General features: G+C 36.8%; 1 protein-coding gene across 4 annotated transcripts in view; it reads left to right on the top strand.

Annotated features, from left to right (window-relative positions):
- Gbeta13F (guanine nucleotide-binding protein subunit beta-1) overlaps window positions 1–19,123 on the top strand; it is a 191,752-nt gene that overhangs the window by 89,546 nt on the left and 83,083 nt on the right. For all 4 annotated transcript variants that reach the window (XM_069835226.1, XM_069835251.1, XM_069835243.1 and 1 more), the window contains exon 2: window positions 6,860–6,948. In XM_069835226.1, the coding sequence (XP_069691327.1) occupies window positions 6,892–6,948 (57 nt within the window). In that variant the 5' untranslated portion in view covers window positions 6,860–6,891. The remainder of the gene's footprint in view (window positions 1–6,859; window positions 6,949–19,123) is intronic.

Consider the following 19,123-nt stretch of genomic DNA (forward strand, 5'->3'; position numbering starts at 1 on the left):
GTAATGATTTATTTTTCATTTTAATATGTTAACAATATTATTTATATAACATATTGCAGTAATATCCGCATCTGGAATGTTGTTGATTTTTTCACGGCTTCCTTAATGTTACTTGTATCAGGAATGCAATAAGTTTCGTGGAGTAATAGACTTTACTTAATTTTTGCAAATATTTAAAAACAATAATTAACATTGCAATTTAGGTGAAATTGCAGTGGTAAGTTTCCAATTTATAATTATTATTATGTTAAACGTCTCTAAAAATAATGTTAAAACCTAAAGCAGTAAAATGAATGTCGCGCTTAAGCGGTAAGAAGAGGGAAATTGTTATGTGTGTTACGTTGGGAATACTGAATGTGGTATTTCACACTTCCCGCGTATTGGCTCTGTGCGGAAAACAAGCAAATACGCACGATCTCGCACAAAATATTATACACGTGTAATCGTTACATACTTCAGATATTTAATAGCCTACTGTAAAAAACTACTAGTCTCCTTCTCGAATCCTGTATACAGTTACTATGTTGTTTCATATACTTCTCACAGATGATACAGAAGTAGTCGACCTGGTTGGCGAGTTGGTATAGCGCTGGCCTTATATGCCCAAGGTTGCGGGTTCTATCCCGGGCCAGGTCGATGGCATTTATGTGTGCTTAAATGCGACAGGCTCATGTCAGTAGATTTACTGGCATGTAAAAGAACTCCTGCGGGACAAAATTCCGGCACATCCGGCGACGGTGATATAACCTCTGTAGTTGCGAGCGTCGTTAAATAAAACATAACATTTTACAGAAGTATGGACGTTTTAGCGCACAGTTCATCTGTCAAACTGTTATTGTGGAACTGTTGGTTTCTGGTGAACCGGAACTAGTGTAGTGGTTCCAGAATAAAAGCAACTTCTGCCATCTCGTTGTTAAACAAACCGCATCGTATGAACAGCGCTCTGCTACTGTCAGCCATTAGAAAACATTTACGTATCTCCGACGGACTAGAATTTGATTTGAAGCATTCTGAAGACGTGAATGGACCATAGACACAGGTTTCACATAATAAATACTGACACACATAATTTTTTTTAAGTTGTATAACTACAAATTTTTCCGCGAGTGACTGTGTAATACAAAAGCAACGTTTATTTTCATTATTTATTCCGGCACTCAATAATTAATTCATAATATGATTCACTTTAGTCACATTGTTTGTTGTCTAGTCAATTGTCGTCCGAAGACAGGTCTGAACTTCAGAAGTGATACAACAAGGCATCACACTTATGAGGCAACTAGGCCAAGAGGTAATGGGGTAGGATGGCCAGTTCCTTTCCCCTTCCATTGCATACATCGTTGACTGGAGTCGATGGCAATTCGGAAGGCGGTCGTCTGCTAGCGTTTGCGTCGAGAGAGTCAGATAGAGTAATACAGCGTACAACATTGCCACATCTACTTACTTCACGGGTACGTGCAATACAAATAGCACAGGAGAGAATTTAAAGTATCAAAAGACAATAATAACCTTAGCCGTTGATTACTGTAAGCATGACGCCAAACAAACCCTGTTTCCTGCACTAACAATATTTTTTGCACGGTCCTCAATCCCACACCACATGCTTCTGCAATCGTTTCTTGTATGTTGGCAACGTTGCAGCCAGTATCATGATGGCCGATAGCGTTTTGTTCGTCAAGGTTTTTAAAGTAATTATACACCTTAAACACTATTTTCCGCTTCTGCCTGTGTAATACTTGTCTTTTTACAGCCTCTTCTTTCATTTACCTTACACATACAGTAAATGTTAGTTTTACTTATTCAATGTATTGAAACACTCACACGTGAACAAACGAACTCGATAAGTATTTGTTACAGACTGGTTCTACTGTACAAGTTTGTGACGTCATATACCAGAAATGCTACGGCGCATATAGCAGCCGACCGCCTTCCGAAATGCCGTCGACTCTAGCTACATATTACATTAATCAGACTTTAGATGCTTACAAACAGTTGTTCTTCCTCTGATCTGACACTTATCGTCAAGTGAGATGTACTGATAATAGATGTAAGGGATACTGTTATACCTTGAAACACTTTTCACATTTTATTTTATTTCTTTTTTAATGTTGAGAAAATAAATTTTTAAAATGAAAAAATGCTTCAAATAATTACTGAAGATTCCTTTTTCAACTATCTGTATGTACTTTCCTGTTTTACAGACCTATTAAGAATGGAAAAAATAAAATAAAGGGATATGTAATGTGTTCGAAGATATATCAGATTCATGTAGGCCTACCTTGAAACATACCCTCTTGTAACACATGGACTGTAGCTGGGAATGTAGCTGTAAAAACTGACAATTATATTTGAAATTTATTTATCATAAACAAGAGCAGACTTCCCTGATTGAAATTTTATTTCCTGGAGGAGCAATAACTGCTTCAACAGCTTTCCTCAAGGCATCTGGATCAATTGTGGATCTCTTAACTCCAGACTTACTTCGTGACATGATCTTAAAAATAAAAGAAAAACAAAAACCGATAGAATCTTCTACCTTGGAACATGTTCTTTTGTACCTTGGAACATGTTCCATGGTACAAAATGTTTTGTGTTCCAAAGTACAAGAGGATGCACATATAAACAAATATGGCTCCCAAAACTAGATATTCGAATAAATCATTGAAATTAAAATATGTTATTACTCACCAGATGATTGGAAACACACTGTATTCGATTCATAGTCACAAATACAATTTGTTTTTGTGTTGGGAAACGTGTATCAATGAACGAAATGTTTACTTTTGGTACTAAAAGAATGGTTTTGACCACAGAACTCGAACTTTGCAATAAATCAAACCGAAACTACGACCAGAGCTACTTAGCGGCTTTCTCTACAGTCTACTTCAGAGTGACTCCTCTAGTTAGCAGCAACAATTAAAAAAAAAAAAAAAAATTTCAAACGTACACTTATGCTGAAGGTACAATACTCTACATATCAGCCAGAACCTCAATCAGAGGATCTAATCACATTTATACACTGTTAAAGATAAGTAAGAAGAAAGATTGGCATCTTATAGGACAGATGACAGACAGAATAGTTTGTTATGTCTATTTAAGATATTGTAGAAACGATCACTGCGTCTTCTATTGAAAACAAGGATGATATTTAGGTCTACTGTATAATGTGGAGACGAAGGAACAGCAGTGAATGTATTTTCACGTCATTACAGGACAAATCTTAAGAAGTATTGTTGTCTTACTGTGAAACTATGATTATATTTAAATGTGAGAAATTTTGTCAAGGTTGAACATCTTACGAAGAAGATGCGTTTTCTTGAATTACGGTCGACACATTGAGGTCACACATAAGTTTCAGGTCGCATTCATACATTATGTATTACTTCTGTTACGAATGTCTAGTTGTTAGAGCGCTGGATTTATAATCCTGTGGACCCAGGTTCGATCCCCGGTGTACCCCCGATTTATAACTTGTGTTGGGCAAGCCCGTGGTCCAAGTAACACTGTTTTTCTCCGGAAACTCCTCTGAGGCATCCCAGAAAATCCTCTTCATCTCATCTCATCTCATCTCACCGCGGCTGTAACGTAGAACCAACGACCCGGGTTCGATCCCCGGCGCCGGAGCGAATTTTTCTCCTCAAATATTAATTGTTGGTTTTTTTAAAGTGTATTTCTATTATCTGTGAACGAATATTTATTTTACTGAGTTTTGTAATATCAAATTAATTACTACTGTGTTACGTAATCCGTTTTAGGAGTCGTGGAGCCGCATATTATACTTGCCTTTCTTGTTCGTGAAGAGAATGACTTTGGAGTTATGTACATGCCTCATTCAATTGTCCTTCTCGCGCACAAGAGTGTTAATTTGCGACAAGCTTATGTAGTCATGTTTCGACAGAGAGGTATTATGCTACGCTTTCATTACGTGTTTATGCTTTTATGCCCCTCATTTAGATTTTTTTGTGACTTGATTACGTCTTTGAGCAACAGTAACAAATATAAATGGCAATCGGGAGGAAATTAAACGCAGAATAAATATGGGAAATGCGTGTTATTATTCGGTTGAGAAGCTTTTGTCATCCAGTATGCTCTCAAAAAACCTGAAAGTTAGAATTTATAAAACAGTTATATTACCGGTTGTTCTGTATGGTTGTGAAACTTGGATTGTCACTTTGAGAGAGGAACAGAGGTTAAATGTGTTTGAGAATCAGGTTCTTAGGAAAATATTTGGGGCTAAGAGGGATGAAGTTACAGGAGAATGGAGAAAGTTACACAACTCAGAGCTGCACGCATTGTATTCTTCACTTGACATAATTAGGAACATTAAATCCAGCCATTTGAGATGGGCAGGGCATGTAGCACGTATGGGCGAATTCAGAAATTCATATAGAGTGTTAGTTGGGAGGGCAGAGGAAAAAAGTCCTTTGGGGATGGCGAGACGTAGATGGGAGGATAATATTAAAATGGATTTGAGGGAGGTAGAGATTGGATTAATCTATCTCAGGATGGGAACCGATGGCGGGCTTATGTGAGGGCGGCAATGAACCTCCGGGTTCCTTAAAAGCCATAAATAAGTAAGATTACGTCTTTGAAATCAGAGCGATATTTGGGGTACCAGGACGAGAACGGCATTGTAACGTTTACAGGATGGTCCATTTCGACACCATTACTTCGTGACACGATTGAAATAAATGTGGTCTCGTTCGATCAGGTAGGCTATACTACTACGATGCGAGCATGAACTTAGTGGAGGCCTGCGGCAACTGGCGGCCATTTTGGGCATGGGCGAAAATTTCCGGACATTAGGCCTGTGGTACAAAACGAAAGATCTCGTTTAGATCTATCGGTACGTATTCACGTATTAAAAACCACGGCCGTGTTCCCACACCCCGATTTTTTTATTAAGGTCATTGAAATAAGAAAGTAGTAACCGTTAAGCTGGGTTTTAACGGGAGAGCAAAATGTCTGACACTAGATCTTGGCGCAATTCACACAGAGAAGACGTAGATAGGACGTGACTCGGACGTCGGGCGGAGAAATGACGTGAGCAAAGCATACTGAAGAGTCAAAAACCCTTGCAACACTTGCGCGTCCCACAGCTTTCGTAATGTAATTTTTCAGACGATGAGGATGCCCTGGCTCTCGTAAACTTGCTAATATTAAAAACATAACATTTTATGTGAAGCCTTAGTGGTTGAAAAAAAAGGAATGTATGATTTATTTATTTACTTGTTTGTTTATTTATTTATTCTGAAAGAGTTAAGGCTATGAGCCTTCTCTTCCACACTACCAGAAGTGAAATATAAATTTAAAGAATAAAACGTAGTAATATTTAAATATGAAATCGTTACCATGCACATTAAGGAGCTTATATACTGTATAATGAAATATTGACTAAACATGGTACATAATTAATTGCAATTTATATCCTATTTCCACTTTATAATAGGCCTAAATGATAATTTATACAAACATATAGAATAATCTATTAAATTCGGCTAACACAAATCAATTCCGTGTAAAAGTATATAATTTTAATTCTTAATTTAAATTGATTAACTGTTCGGCAGTCCCTGACATGCCGACGTAAAGGGTTTCATAGGCGACAAACTGACACAGTGAAAGAGGATGAATAGGAAGAGGTACGGTGACGAGGAATGGATAATAAAGTCTGATGTTGATTCCGCAAAGTTGTAAGGTATTCAAAGCGAGTTCTCAGATATTTTGGAGTAGAAGATGAGATGAAAGAATTGAACATGTATCCTGACCGTTTCCAGAATTGTTATATAATGTCCCACCAGTGTTTCTATACTATATTACACCATCTCTTCACAAAATTGAATATCAAATTCAAAATCATCGCTGATTTTCTTTTTCAGTCAGACGCCACGTGTCGCTTTGATCGACAGTCTTCTTGACTCCTCCTGCACTGCGAAATGACATTTCATTTCAATGTGCAGATCTACACCAGCCATCTCCTCCTCGTCCCGTCCCATGATCATTTTGATCATTTCCATCCCCCTCGCGTATGTGGTACCTAAGAGGTTACGTCCATTTTCGGTTTTTCCCTTCAAAATTTTCTAGAGCTCCTTCAGTGGAGCAACGTAACCCGGAGTGAGACTAGTGGCCAACAGGCTTGGAGCTCACATATTTAGTTTCTTACAGCCCCCAACCCCTTGCAAGGACGCGTTTTGCGTACCTTTTAAGTTTGTCCTCCCAATTCTCCTCTCTTTTTCGATTTTCGATTTCGTGTCGCTTTGAAGGGCCACTCGTGACTCGAAAGAGGCGAATCGCTGGCTTCGAAGTGGCGTGCCCCCATCCCGTCCTCTCTGTGTGCATTGATACATTTGTTTACATGGGAGAGACTCGAAAAGTCATCATGCATCCGCCCGATGCCCGAGCCACGTCTTCTCTGCGTGAATTGCGCCTTAGATACCTAGTTTTCGTGTCGCTATATTAGGAACTTGCTCTACTGGCCGTCTTAACACGGAAACCAGTTGTTGAGATCTAGTGTCAGACATTTTACTCTGTCGTTAAGACACAGCTTTACTGTTTAACAGTTTTTGAGTCGGTCGCATTAAAAAATTCACAATTTAATTGTTTGAAATGTGAAAAGGACATTTTAATTATACAAATTTTAATAGATATGCTTTGTCAGAGAATCGCCGCTAGTGATCATTAGCGAGATAGCAAATTGGTTATTGACAATTCCACAGATTATTATTATTATTATTATTATTATTATTATTATTATTATTATTATTATTATTATTATTGTATCCTCGCATGAAACGAATCGAGCGCCCGCCTTACACATTATTAAATTTGTGTGTCATGATTATGCGTTGTTCTGTTTCAGCTCCTGTGCGATCCCGTGCGTGTTGAGCAAGTATGAATGAGTTGGACAGCCTACGGCAAGAAGCGGAAACATTAAAAAATGCTATACGAGTGAGTAAACCATATAGCTTTGTCCATTTAAGACGCAAACTATTCTCGCTCATTTTTATATATATTTTCATTTCCTGGTAACCTTAATTAAGCTGTGTGTGCGTGTGTGTGTCTCTTCTGTTACCTTGTATTTTCAATAGCAAACATTTCCGAAAGTATAAGAAGGTCGTTCCTAATAATATAGTCGACAATAATTTGAAACTGCTTCAATTCCGTTCCGAAATAGAAACTGGAAATGTTTGGTAACATTTTTCATGTCATTTTTAACGGAGGCACTAATACCCATATAATGTGACTTATTTATTGTAAATGATTTATACTAGAAGAACGTACAAGGCATCGATGGATAGGAAAGCTCTGTCTTATTGACGCTTGGCGCGTGCGTATTGCGTTCGCGTTGCTCCGCCAGGGTCGCTAGTGTGGCAAAATGTCAAGTGACCAATATTGTTGAAATTAAAGAAAACAAATTCCATCACGTTGCAACGGCATTTCCGCTCACGCTTTGGTATAAAGCTCCATTATCTCGCAGGAACATCTACAGTTGGTAGAAGCTTTGATACCGAAATGACGAGATTGTATGTCGCAAGTTCTACGTGGAAATGGGAGGAGACATCAAACCTCATAAACCACTTCAGAATGCATTTTCGCTGCTCGAACGTCAAGCGTGCTCCAGCCATTTTGTTTTCTCACTATCGTGATGAAAGTACCGACATTTGTTACAAATAAATATAAATGTTTTCACTCATCAAGCCAATGTTAAAGTAATATCGAAAACTATTCCATTTTGGATAATTTTTTGAAATGATGTTCATCCTCACGAGAAAGAACCCTTCCCGGTGCCGTACAGTCGATTTGGAAACAAACACCCCTCCCCTTGCCGCCAGAGAAAGCTACCCATGTGTAATGTGCATTTGATGCCAACTTAAAATTACCTGGAACATGGCCTTCTATACGCCAAGGATAATGGCACACGGCCATGTCTATACACATTGTTGTGAAGGACTGGAATGATAAATTTCCACGCAGCCACTTAACGTTATTGTAGAAGAGAAAAATTGCTGCCTGGTTTGAACTTGGAAACAGTGTCGCTCAAATTAAGCGTTTATTCCTCAAAGTGTTTCCAGGCAGATGGATCGGTAGCACAGGCCCAATCCGTTGGCCTCCGCGATCACTTGATTTGATTTCCTTGAACTTCTTTTTCTGGGTACTCATCAAGGATCGTGTCTATGCGACTAAGCCACGCACCATTCTTGAATTAGTGGAACGAATTCAACACACTATACAAATGGTTACGCTTGACATGCTCACCAGAGTCCATGAAGAGTTGATACGTCGCTTACATTTGTGCATTCAGCAGAACGGAAGACATTTTGAAAATTGTATACCATAATTTGTCAACAATTGAAACAGTTTTTGCATTTATGTGTTTTAATAAAGGTTTAAAAAACTAACCATTCTTTCGTTTAATAGCTCTGTAGGTGAGGGGAGGGGGTGTTTGTTTCAAAATCAACTGTACAGCACCGGGAAGGGTTCTTTCTCATGAGGATGAACATCAATTCACAAAACTATACAAAATAGTTAATTTTTCGATAGACATGTTACTTACGAAAGACTCTATTATATTGGCTACCAGTAATCCACAACGAGGTCTCTCTTGAGATGAACTGTAAACATGATTATCCTCTGCATGTGAATATGTAAACGCTTCTTGCAAACAGAATACGTACTTTTATACTAAGGTAGGTGTCCCTGATATGGCCATGCTAAGGTTTGAGAATTTTTCTAGCCGCCATTTTGAAAAAAAATGTAAACCACTTTTTTCTTACTCGTTCTCAGTCTAATGGACTTTCTTAAATCAATTTTCTTTCCCCATAAAAATAGCTTTAATTGTCCAAAAAGTACCAAATTCCAAAAGTCTACCTAGTGGCCATATCAGGAACATGTGCACATGAAATGGCCACCCTTGTTCCATGTTCTACAAATCGTGATTGTTTTCAGTTTGATAGCGCAGTTGTGCTAAAATTAAATAATTTTGGTGTAAAATGAATAAACATGACACTTAAAAATCTTTTTTATAATTAAAAAGTGTAGTCAAAACAGGTTTTTCCATAAAAAATTAAGTTGTTTTTCTTAAAATACAAAATTTTTGCGTAATCCCAGCTATAAGGCATGTAAATTTGTCAGGTGAAAAAATAAAAGTGAAATGAACTTGATATGGCGATGGTACCTTTGATATGGCCATATCAGGAGCAGGTAAGCTTTCATGAAAATCGTTTGATTATGAACAACTCGTAAAAGATACGCCATCAACGACAACACCAATCAACAGAACATTAAAAACTGAATGGAATACGATGGTTTTCATGAAACAAGTCTTTGAAAAACATGCATAAAACAAAGGAGACTTACCAGAGAAAAATAAGAAGAGGTCACATGAAAACCGCAAAACAGGCAATTGACGCCATATTGCTCAACCTGACTGGATGGAAAACGATCAAGTGACATACCAGGATGTCCTTTCACTGGATGCTGTTGCAATTTAGCGGATTTTTTGGTTAACTAACTCACAATAGGGGGTGGCCATATCAGAAACATGGCCATAACAGGAGCACCCACCTTAATTAAAATTTAAGTTAGCTGGCACTGTATTCAGTTTTGTTGTCTTCTCTTTGCTTATGAAACAATCTTTTAATTCTGTTAAGACTTTTCAGCCGAAGTACACTCATATTACAGCACTAAATCGTAACAGATCAAATTTCACAATAAATTGTCATAAAGGCATATTAAGCTATCAAATTGGCAACTGAAATGTGACCTTGTGTTATCTCTACCAGCATGAAGATGGAACCTATGAGGAGTTTCGAAAAAAAACTGTATATATTTACAGTCTTACTAATAAACCGTGTATAGTTTTTATACTAGACTTATGCAGAGTTGAGACAGAAAACTTTACTAATAAACCATGCAGAAGCGATGGACGTATAAACAGCCTGTAACTATACAATGGGAATTGCTTTGCAGTAGTTATATACACGAAACCCCTTGTTTAAGCGTTGTATATAGAGAAAAATGGCCGCCCGCCGTTCGTATCGACTGTCATTTAATGTTGATGGTTGCCTAGTAACCAAAGAAGAACAAACCAAAGAGCACAGAATAATTAGAATAATATTGCTGTAGCTTGTACTCTTTGACCAAAATATAGTATGGTAATCGATTAGAGCCAGTTGTACTATCGATACTTAACACGCCACACTAGAGCGCTCTACCGGATGCAATAGAGAACCTCAGATATTCTATTATCTTTCGTAACGAAGTAATAACGAAACTATGACGTAGCTGTGTAACAGTCATACTGTTATACTACGACGTATGTAGTGATTATTAGTAAGGAATGTACACACGAGGTATAAATGAGCTTCTCCTTGTATAAGTATAAGACAGTTAAACGTCTGTATATAGAGTTTTTATTAGTAAGACCGTTACTTTATAACATGGTCGACATTCCCAGAAATATAATACAACTCTCTCCCTCTCCCCCAAAAAATTAACAAATCTCGACTCTAATTTCTTCGTGTTGATAATACCCATTAAATGAAAACGATTCGGAATATACAAAAATACGGTGCTTCTCGATGCTTAAAAATGATAACTGTGGTGTTTTTCTCAGAACACGGGACCTTGTGAAGTGATTATTACGCATTTTAACAACACCGCAGTGCGGAGTGGATATGCAGCCCGCTGTGTCGCAACGCAACAGGGATGTCCAGAACACAATGTATTGTCCTTGAAGTTATGAAATAAACGATATGGCGGTCACTGAAAGAACGTCTAGTACTTCCGTTGTTATAAAAAATTACTGGTGCGGTCCAATAGGTAACTGTGTTTCCACGATAGGATGCCAGCGCATATCAAAGGCGGAGATAGTACGATTTCCTTGGGGGTTGGGGGGCACAATGGAATGATGAAATAAGCTAATTCACAAATAGGCCTATGTATTCTTATTGTGAGCATACGAATGCGCCCACATGCATAAAAAAAGACACATACAAATAGACTATTTATTGTATTTATTTATTTATTTTATTTATTCTGGTGTAGTTAAGGCCATCAGGCCTTCTCTTCCACAACACCAGGAATACAAATACAATAATAGAAATAAACAGAGAAAAAACACTATATACAAAATAAAGCTACACAAGAAATAAAGAGAGAGAGAGAGAGAGAGAGAGAGAGAGAGAGAGAGAACACTATAAACAAAGTAAAGCCACACAAAAATATACACAGGTTGCAATCACACAAACTTTAAATGAGTGATTAAGTATCATAATTAATTGTATCCTAACTAATTAACTAACATAAACAAGAAACTTGCAATTTTAATCTAGATTAAAAAAGAAAAAAAAAACACAAACCAATACTTCTAGCAATACCTAAAAACATTAACTAAGACAAAATTTTCCAATTTAATTTTGAATTGTGATGAAGTCCGGCAGTCCCTGACGTCATTAGGTAACGAATTCCAGATGCGAGGTATTTCTACAGTATAGGAAGATGAGTATAAAGACGTTCTATGTTGAGGAATAGACTACATACGCAATGAAAAATAAACATTCATTATGCCTTCTGAAATCTATACCTCTCTAAACACAACAAAATTTCAGTTGCATTAAATAAATATTGTCTATTTTTATTAACGAGATCCTAAGATGGTTTGTGAACTATACTTCATTTCATAATTTCTGACAGACGATGTAAATATTTCCGGCAGAAGGGGAGAAAGTATAGTTGCTGTTCAACCATGGCAGAGGTCTCATTCCACGCTTGTCTTGAAGTTGGGCGGGGATAGAACGCTTCATACCGCTCAACTTCAGATAAGCGTGGACCGGCAGTATTTACAAGGTCTGTCGAACATCATGGAACGAAGTATAGAAAGATGTTCATCACTGATTCTGTAGAATGCTTCATTTTGCCCACTTCGCCATTTGTTGTCACTTGTATGGTCACTAGTTGTAGGTTGAATGTTATCAATCGCAATAATAGCAGATGCACCAACACTTAGGGGAGAGTTGGGTAGTATCGGACATCGGGTAATATCGGACAGTGATGTTTCTTTCATCTCCCACCATATGGTAGTACCTAAGTGACATGGTTACGTTTCTGTATGCGACATCTAATACTGCTACTACCATCTCGTGGTAGATGAAAAAAACATCACTGTGCTAACATCTGGTGGTAGATGAAAGAAACATCACTGTCCGATATTACTCGATGTCCGATACTACCCAACTCTCCCCTACTGTTCTAGTATTAGTAGGCTCTTCGTTTACTTCTTTTTTTACTTGTTATTTAACTACACTTTATCAACTACTGTGTTATTTAGCGTCGATGGAATTGTCGGGATAAGGCCGAGGATTTGCTATAGATTACCTGATATTCACATCACAATTGGGAAAAATCTCGGACAGATAATCAGACCAAGCGGGAATCGAACACACGCCCTAGAGCAACTCCGGATCAGCATGCAAACGAACTACCGCCTGAGCTACGTCGGTGATAATATGTTTACTTCAACTTTCTTCAAAAAGGAAAGGATATCTCGCGAACTCATTGTCTTCGATGCTACTTACCCATTAGAGTTCTACGAAATGTTTATTTAGCTATTTTTCAGTCTATCATTCAATATGGTATTATTGTCTGGGGTGGAAGTACAAAAATTAATCTTAGTCCGTTAAATTTACTACAAGAACGAATAATTTAAATTTGTTTGAGGAAACATTTTGATTATCCAACTAAATTAATTTATTCTGAATTTAATGTATTTAATATTGAACAAATTTATAAGTATACTCCGTTACAATTTTATCATAAAAATCGTAATAAGTTTATATTACAGGCACATAATCATAATACAAGACGAAATAATAATTTAACATTAGTAGAACCTAAATGTTTCACATCTGCTGGCCTAAAGCATAGCATTAATTTTGACCCTCGGTTGTATAATTTTTTTGGCTAAATTACACTCAGAATTTCTAACATGTAACCCACTAACATACAACAAGAAAATTAGAAACGTGTTAATGTCTTCAATTTCATTAAATAAATTTATAGCCTATATTATATTTGTATTCTATGATTTTGGAATATATATTTTTTCATAAATTGTCCTACTTTATTCACATACGATATTATTCTTCTCTATGTATATATATAATTACTTCATTGCAGCTGTAATTTTAATTTGTTCCTATTTTATTTTATTTTCTATATTCCTCTTATATTAATATACTATATTAAAAAATTCACTGTACCTGTAATTTTAATTTTAGTTCCTTTTTTATTTTATTTTCTAAATTCCTCTTATATTAATATATTATATAATATAATTTAATTGTAGCTGTAATTTTAATTTTAGTTCCTATTTTATTTTATTTTGTATATTCTTTTATATGCCTGTTAATAATACATCTGAACTGCGACCAAACACGAGCGCTGCTCATTCGGTCCTCAAATTTTGTTAATATTACTGTATCTTCTTTTTTATGTTGATTGTATTATTTTATTTCTATTGTTGTAATTATATTCTGTATTCTTTGTATTTAAATTTAAATAAATAAAATAAATAAAAGAAAATAAAAACTTTAAGTGAAATGAATAAACTGTCTCTAGAAAATGTTCTAGGCTTGACCCCGTTCTTTCATACGCATTTTATAAAAATATAACTCACATAATGAATATATTTATGTAAACGCTGGTTTGTTTATTAATTTTCAAATAAACCTGTTCTAACCCAGAATTGTACTTTCTTCATACTTAAGGTTAATGCTAGAGAGAGACAGTAGCTTATATCACTTTGACCTGGGGGCAATACTCTCCGTGCCTCCCCCCCCCCGTATCTCCGCCAGTGGTGCATATGCTGCTATTATCATACTAGACACTTGGAACAAGAACCTAACGCCAGCGAGAATTTCGACACGCTGCTATTATCACACGTGTATAACGTTCAAGAATAGCTTATAGATTAAATTCGGCAGATCGTGTAAGATGTTATGTAAGCTCCGGGTTACCCGATTTTCCCCTTTTTTTTTTCCTCATGCCTTCACAAATACTTCAATGCAGCGATCACTGGACAACTTTGGTGAAACTTGGCCAGCGTCCCATTATACAGTGGGGTAGGTATATGGAAACCTGACCACAACTCGAGTCAGAATGTCAAAACTTGATACGCGACTTATCTGTGTATTAAAATAAAATCCAGGAATACCGGTATAGTTTAGCGGTAGGCGCGTTTACTTGCTGATCCGAAACCAGGCTCGAGAGTCGGTTCGATACTCGCTTGGGCTGATTACCTTATTGGGGTTTTTCCAAGATTTTGTCCAATTGTAAGACGAATGTCAGGTAATTATATAGAAAATCCTCGGCCTCATCTCGTCAAATACAATCTCTCCCATTAATAGACGAAAAGTCTTGAGACCTCCGTCAAACGAAAACACTGGTTTAACTGTGTATAACTCGTAAATTACTCCTAGTAAAGATTCTAATAGCCAAAACTTTTAATATTAATTTACATTCTTTTTCAACATTTCTCTCGCTTTGGCTATCAATCTAAAGTGAAAAATAAAAATTACCGCTGGACCAACTTTTGAAGGTGTAAATGTCTTAATTTGAACTGATCACGTCCAAGTTTGTATTTTTTTTATCTTTTTTTAGTGTATCTTCGGCTTATTTCTATGCATTCTTCGATCAATAGAACTAAAATCGAACTATTTGAATGTCAGTGCTGTTTAATGACGCCATGAGACGTCTTCTGTATGTCTGTATGGTAGGTACAGCTGTCAAGAGAAAAATGGCCACTCTCTAGAAACTAAGTTCCCTTCGGGTATCTCTGCTATAATTCGGAGACAGGCGATGTTACATGTTGGACCACGTTGCCTGATATCTACAGTTATAATTAAAGTGTTCGGTGTATTACTCTTGTAGCGTAATGGGCTGGTATTTGTGAGGTCGTGCGTTCAAATACAATCTAGTGCATTTCATGTTTTTATGTTTTTAAGATAGAAAGTGTAATTGCTCCTGTCTCTTTTATGACTGTTTTAGTAATTAACATCAGGGTCATGGATATATTATGCCATGGCTTTATCATTATTTATTATAACATTATGGCTGCAAGTGGAATGAAAGAAATATTATATTCTCAACAAAAATATATTTCGTGGATAAACAAAACAAACTTACTGGTGTCTGCCTTAGAAAATTAAAGCAATTAAAAATTCAGAAAACAAAACAAAAAGTCGTGATTCAATATTTAGTCCATCTTCCTCCCATCTCGATCACATCTTGCAGTCGAGTTGACATGGAATCAACTAGTCTTTTCAGTTCTCAGCCACGGCATCCCAGGCATCCTGGACGAGCTTTCACAAATCATCAGGACGTTTTGGAAGGAGATTGGGCCAATTTTTTCGCATATGCTTGTTTACTTGTGTCACCGTAGCGAAGTCTGAATTTAGATATCGACTTCTCAGGTTCAAATCCTCTTTACTCCTTTTCATTTTATTGTATTACAGGAGTTACAGGATAGTATAAGAAGAAACAAAACTAACACTAATATTATGCAACTGTATTGTTTCAAATCTAACATTATATTACTTACATCGCTAAAGAACGATAACAGAATATAAATGATAACTTGAATATTATTTATATCGCTAAAGAATGATAACAGAATATAAATGATAACTTGAATATTATTTATATCGCTAAAGAACGATAACAGAATACAAATGATAACTTTAATATTATTTATATCGCTAAAGAACGATAACAGAATGTAAATGATAACTGAAGATTATTTATATCGCTAAAGAACGATAACAAAATTAAATGATAACTTGAATATTATTTATAACGCTAAAGAACGATAACAGAATATAAATGATAACTTGAATATTATTTATATCGCTAAAGAACGATAACTTGAACAGGGCTCGAACTCACAGCGTTCGAATCATTAAGCGAACACACTACCACTACTCTACGAGACGCACATGTGCATGACTCCTGCTTAAACATCTTAGTTCCGAAACTGCTTCTATAAGCGCCTGCATCATGTAACATCAACGTTATCCGAAGTGGACTTAGGAAATTTTCGCTGTTCACGAGTGCGGCCACTTTTTTTTTTTTTTGACAACTGTACATTACGTCATTCTTCCATTATAGTACGATTTCAAGGACTCCGCAGATTAAAAATATTTAGTGTGTGTTTTACGGATGTAAGGAAGTTCAGATATTGCGTGGTATTGTCTTCGAATGTTTCTGCTACTTTCTTGTCAAGTTGTATAAGCGTGATAATGTTCTACTTGCTGTGACACTTTAAATGAAAACCGTCACTCACGTAATACATACGTGTGTAAAAATCTAACAGTGACCAGTTTTATCTAGCTTTTTTTAAAACAACTGTAGTAGAAATAACCATCATTACGGTCATTTGTTGGGAATGACGGACGGTTGCGTTGTGCATTTGAGAAGCTGCGAAATATACAAGTCGTCGCAGCTGTCATCGTTATCACGTTTGAAACCTGTCCAGACTACAGGTTTGTGTCATCTGTACGGGCTATTCCACAATATGAAATCGATCAGTAAAAAACCTCGCATTTTTTTAATACTCTAATTTTTTCCCTATTTATACAAGGTGCTGAGGAGAATGTATTTTCAAAAATATACTATCGAAAGCCAAACGGTTTTCGTACTATTGAGCGACAAATTTAGCGTATTTTATAAAAACAAGCCTCTTTCAGCGCTCAGAACTCTGGAACCCTATACTGCAGAACATTCAACGGGAACTCATTTTGAAGCTGACATTTAGTAGGTTATGATAAGAAGTAATACTTATTTTTATTATATACAGAGAGACAGATAATCTGATTTTACTTACTTTTAGGCTTTTTGCCCATTTGTAAAAATGTAAAAAATATTGAGAAAAAACCTTGCATTAAGAGGGATTCGGCATTGTTTGCTTAGTGGCTCGGCAATAAATTTCGAGGGTATTAAATAAATTATTTTCACACGCCTAGACTTAACGGCGCAGTACCCCACGCACTGGCCGAGAGCTGAAGATAAGCAAGCATTGGGCGTCATTTTACTCCTGGGTTTATGAAAACTTGTGATAAAGCTAGCCCAGTCATGACTGCTAGACGACGCATAACGTGTTTGTCTCCTGGCCTTGCTTGTCTCGACTACCTACAGTCGGCTGGTTAGTTCATGCGCGTACTATTTATTTTCTTTATTTGATATTTTCAATACTTTCTTATCAACGGTGCACCAGTAAAAATAAGTGTTTGTTTGTACTTTCAATGCGGAATCTAACCATACATTTTAAAAATATTTTTTTGTGGGCAAAGGCGTCTTAATGAAGAAAAATCTAAATTTCTCCATTTCCATAAAAAGTGAGAAAAACTGTTTACATGTCAATATAAACTATAATTTCTGAGCATCAAAATAAACCATGATTTTGATCATTGGGTGAAAGGATTTCGGAGCCACAACAGTTTAAAGTTGCTAATTTTATGAAAATTCTATAAATTTAAATATTTTTAATTTAAACACTATGAAGTTCAGATGCCTCAGACTTTGCACAAAGCATTGTATCACAGTTGTCAACGGACAGAAAAAGTTTCATTGTATTTAAAAATTGCAAGGTCAATTTTCGGTCGATTTGAGATGGAATAGCCCACACGTAGGCTTCCCAATTGTAATTACGTCACAGACCAAAACTAAGAGATTATCGAACATACATTAAATACTTCAGAACTGTGTTTTTCTTTATGTTTTACTCTTGGTTAATGTTTTCTTTACTAGTATCCTACCTGTCAGCGTCAACCTCAGAGGTTCATTATGGGTGACTTATTGCCATGGAAAGTTTCGCCGAAGACATCCATGGAGTTGGTGTTCAGATGTTATGATACGAGATAGAGTAGTTCATTTTCACGTTTGGTAGGAATGATGAATTATGGAGAAATAGTTCGAGATAGCAGAGAGATGTTCGGGGTGTGCGCGATCGACATCGTACAGGGCGCCGCTCGCTGGTGACGTTATGTGTGTTCGGTGGTATTGCATATATTTCCTGTCAAAGAAGTTAGCCCTGGATTAGCTAAGAATGATATAGGTACATTAAAACGGGGGAAGGGCGAAAAAGTGGAAGTATATTTCATTTGAAAGCTTGGAGCTGTTGTAACACAGTAATAGAGTATCACACGATGGCTGATCGGACTAAGGTATAAGTAAAGGTAAAGGTAAAGGTATCCCCGTAACATACCATGAAGGCACTTGGGGGGCATGGAGGTAGAGCCCCATGCTTTCCATGACCTCGGCACTAGAATGAGGTGGTGTGGTCGGCACCACGCTCTGGCCGCCTTTTACCCCCGGGAAAGACCCGGTACTTAATTTTATAGGAGGCTGAGTGAACCTCGGGGCCGTTCTGAAAGTTTGGCAACGAGAAAAAATCCTGTCGCCACCTGGGATCGAACCCCGGACCTTCCAGTCCGTAGCCAGCTGCTCTACCAACTGAGCTACCCGGCCACGACTAAAGTATAAGTACGAGTAAAAAAAAATAATAAAGCTGTCGTTTTTACAGGCCCACAGAATAGCGGGGGTTAAGGCACTCACCTTTACAGGCAATCGGCATTAGTAGCAGTAGGGAAGTTCTATGTGCTTTACGTCATTACATCCAAAGAAAAACCTCTGGTACTTATTCCTGTTAGAGGCTGAATAAACCCCATGGCCATAGTGCGATGGGAAGGATTAGGTCAATGCTCCTCACTATCGCATGCTCCTATGAATGCGAATATGAATATAAATTGAATTGACTGATTATACTTACTAATTACTAGATCGTCTCAAGTATTTTCCTATAAATTAGGCGTTCAGAGCTAAAGTGGATCAAGTCACAAATTTTCATAAATTGAGTTTAATTCATTTTCTGATTACCTGAAGTTGAATCTTTTCCGAGCAGTAATGGATCAAGTCTTAATTCCAAGCATTCGCCGGTAGGTGACATCAGTCATTTTTGGGTCAGATTATTTGTTCACGATGTTCTGAGCCGTAGTGGATCAAGTCACAAAAGCGTTGCATCAATTAACATCACAATTGTTTATATTTTATAAATCTAGAATTTGAGAAT

Source organism: Periplaneta americana, chromosome 1 (assembly GCF_040183065.1).
Source record: "Periplaneta americana isolate PAMFEO1 chromosome 1, P.americana_PAMFEO1_priV1, whole genome shotgun sequence".
In the NCBI taxonomy this organism is placed as follows: domain Eukaryota; kingdom Metazoa; phylum Arthropoda; class Insecta; order Blattodea; family Blattidae; genus Periplaneta; species Periplaneta americana.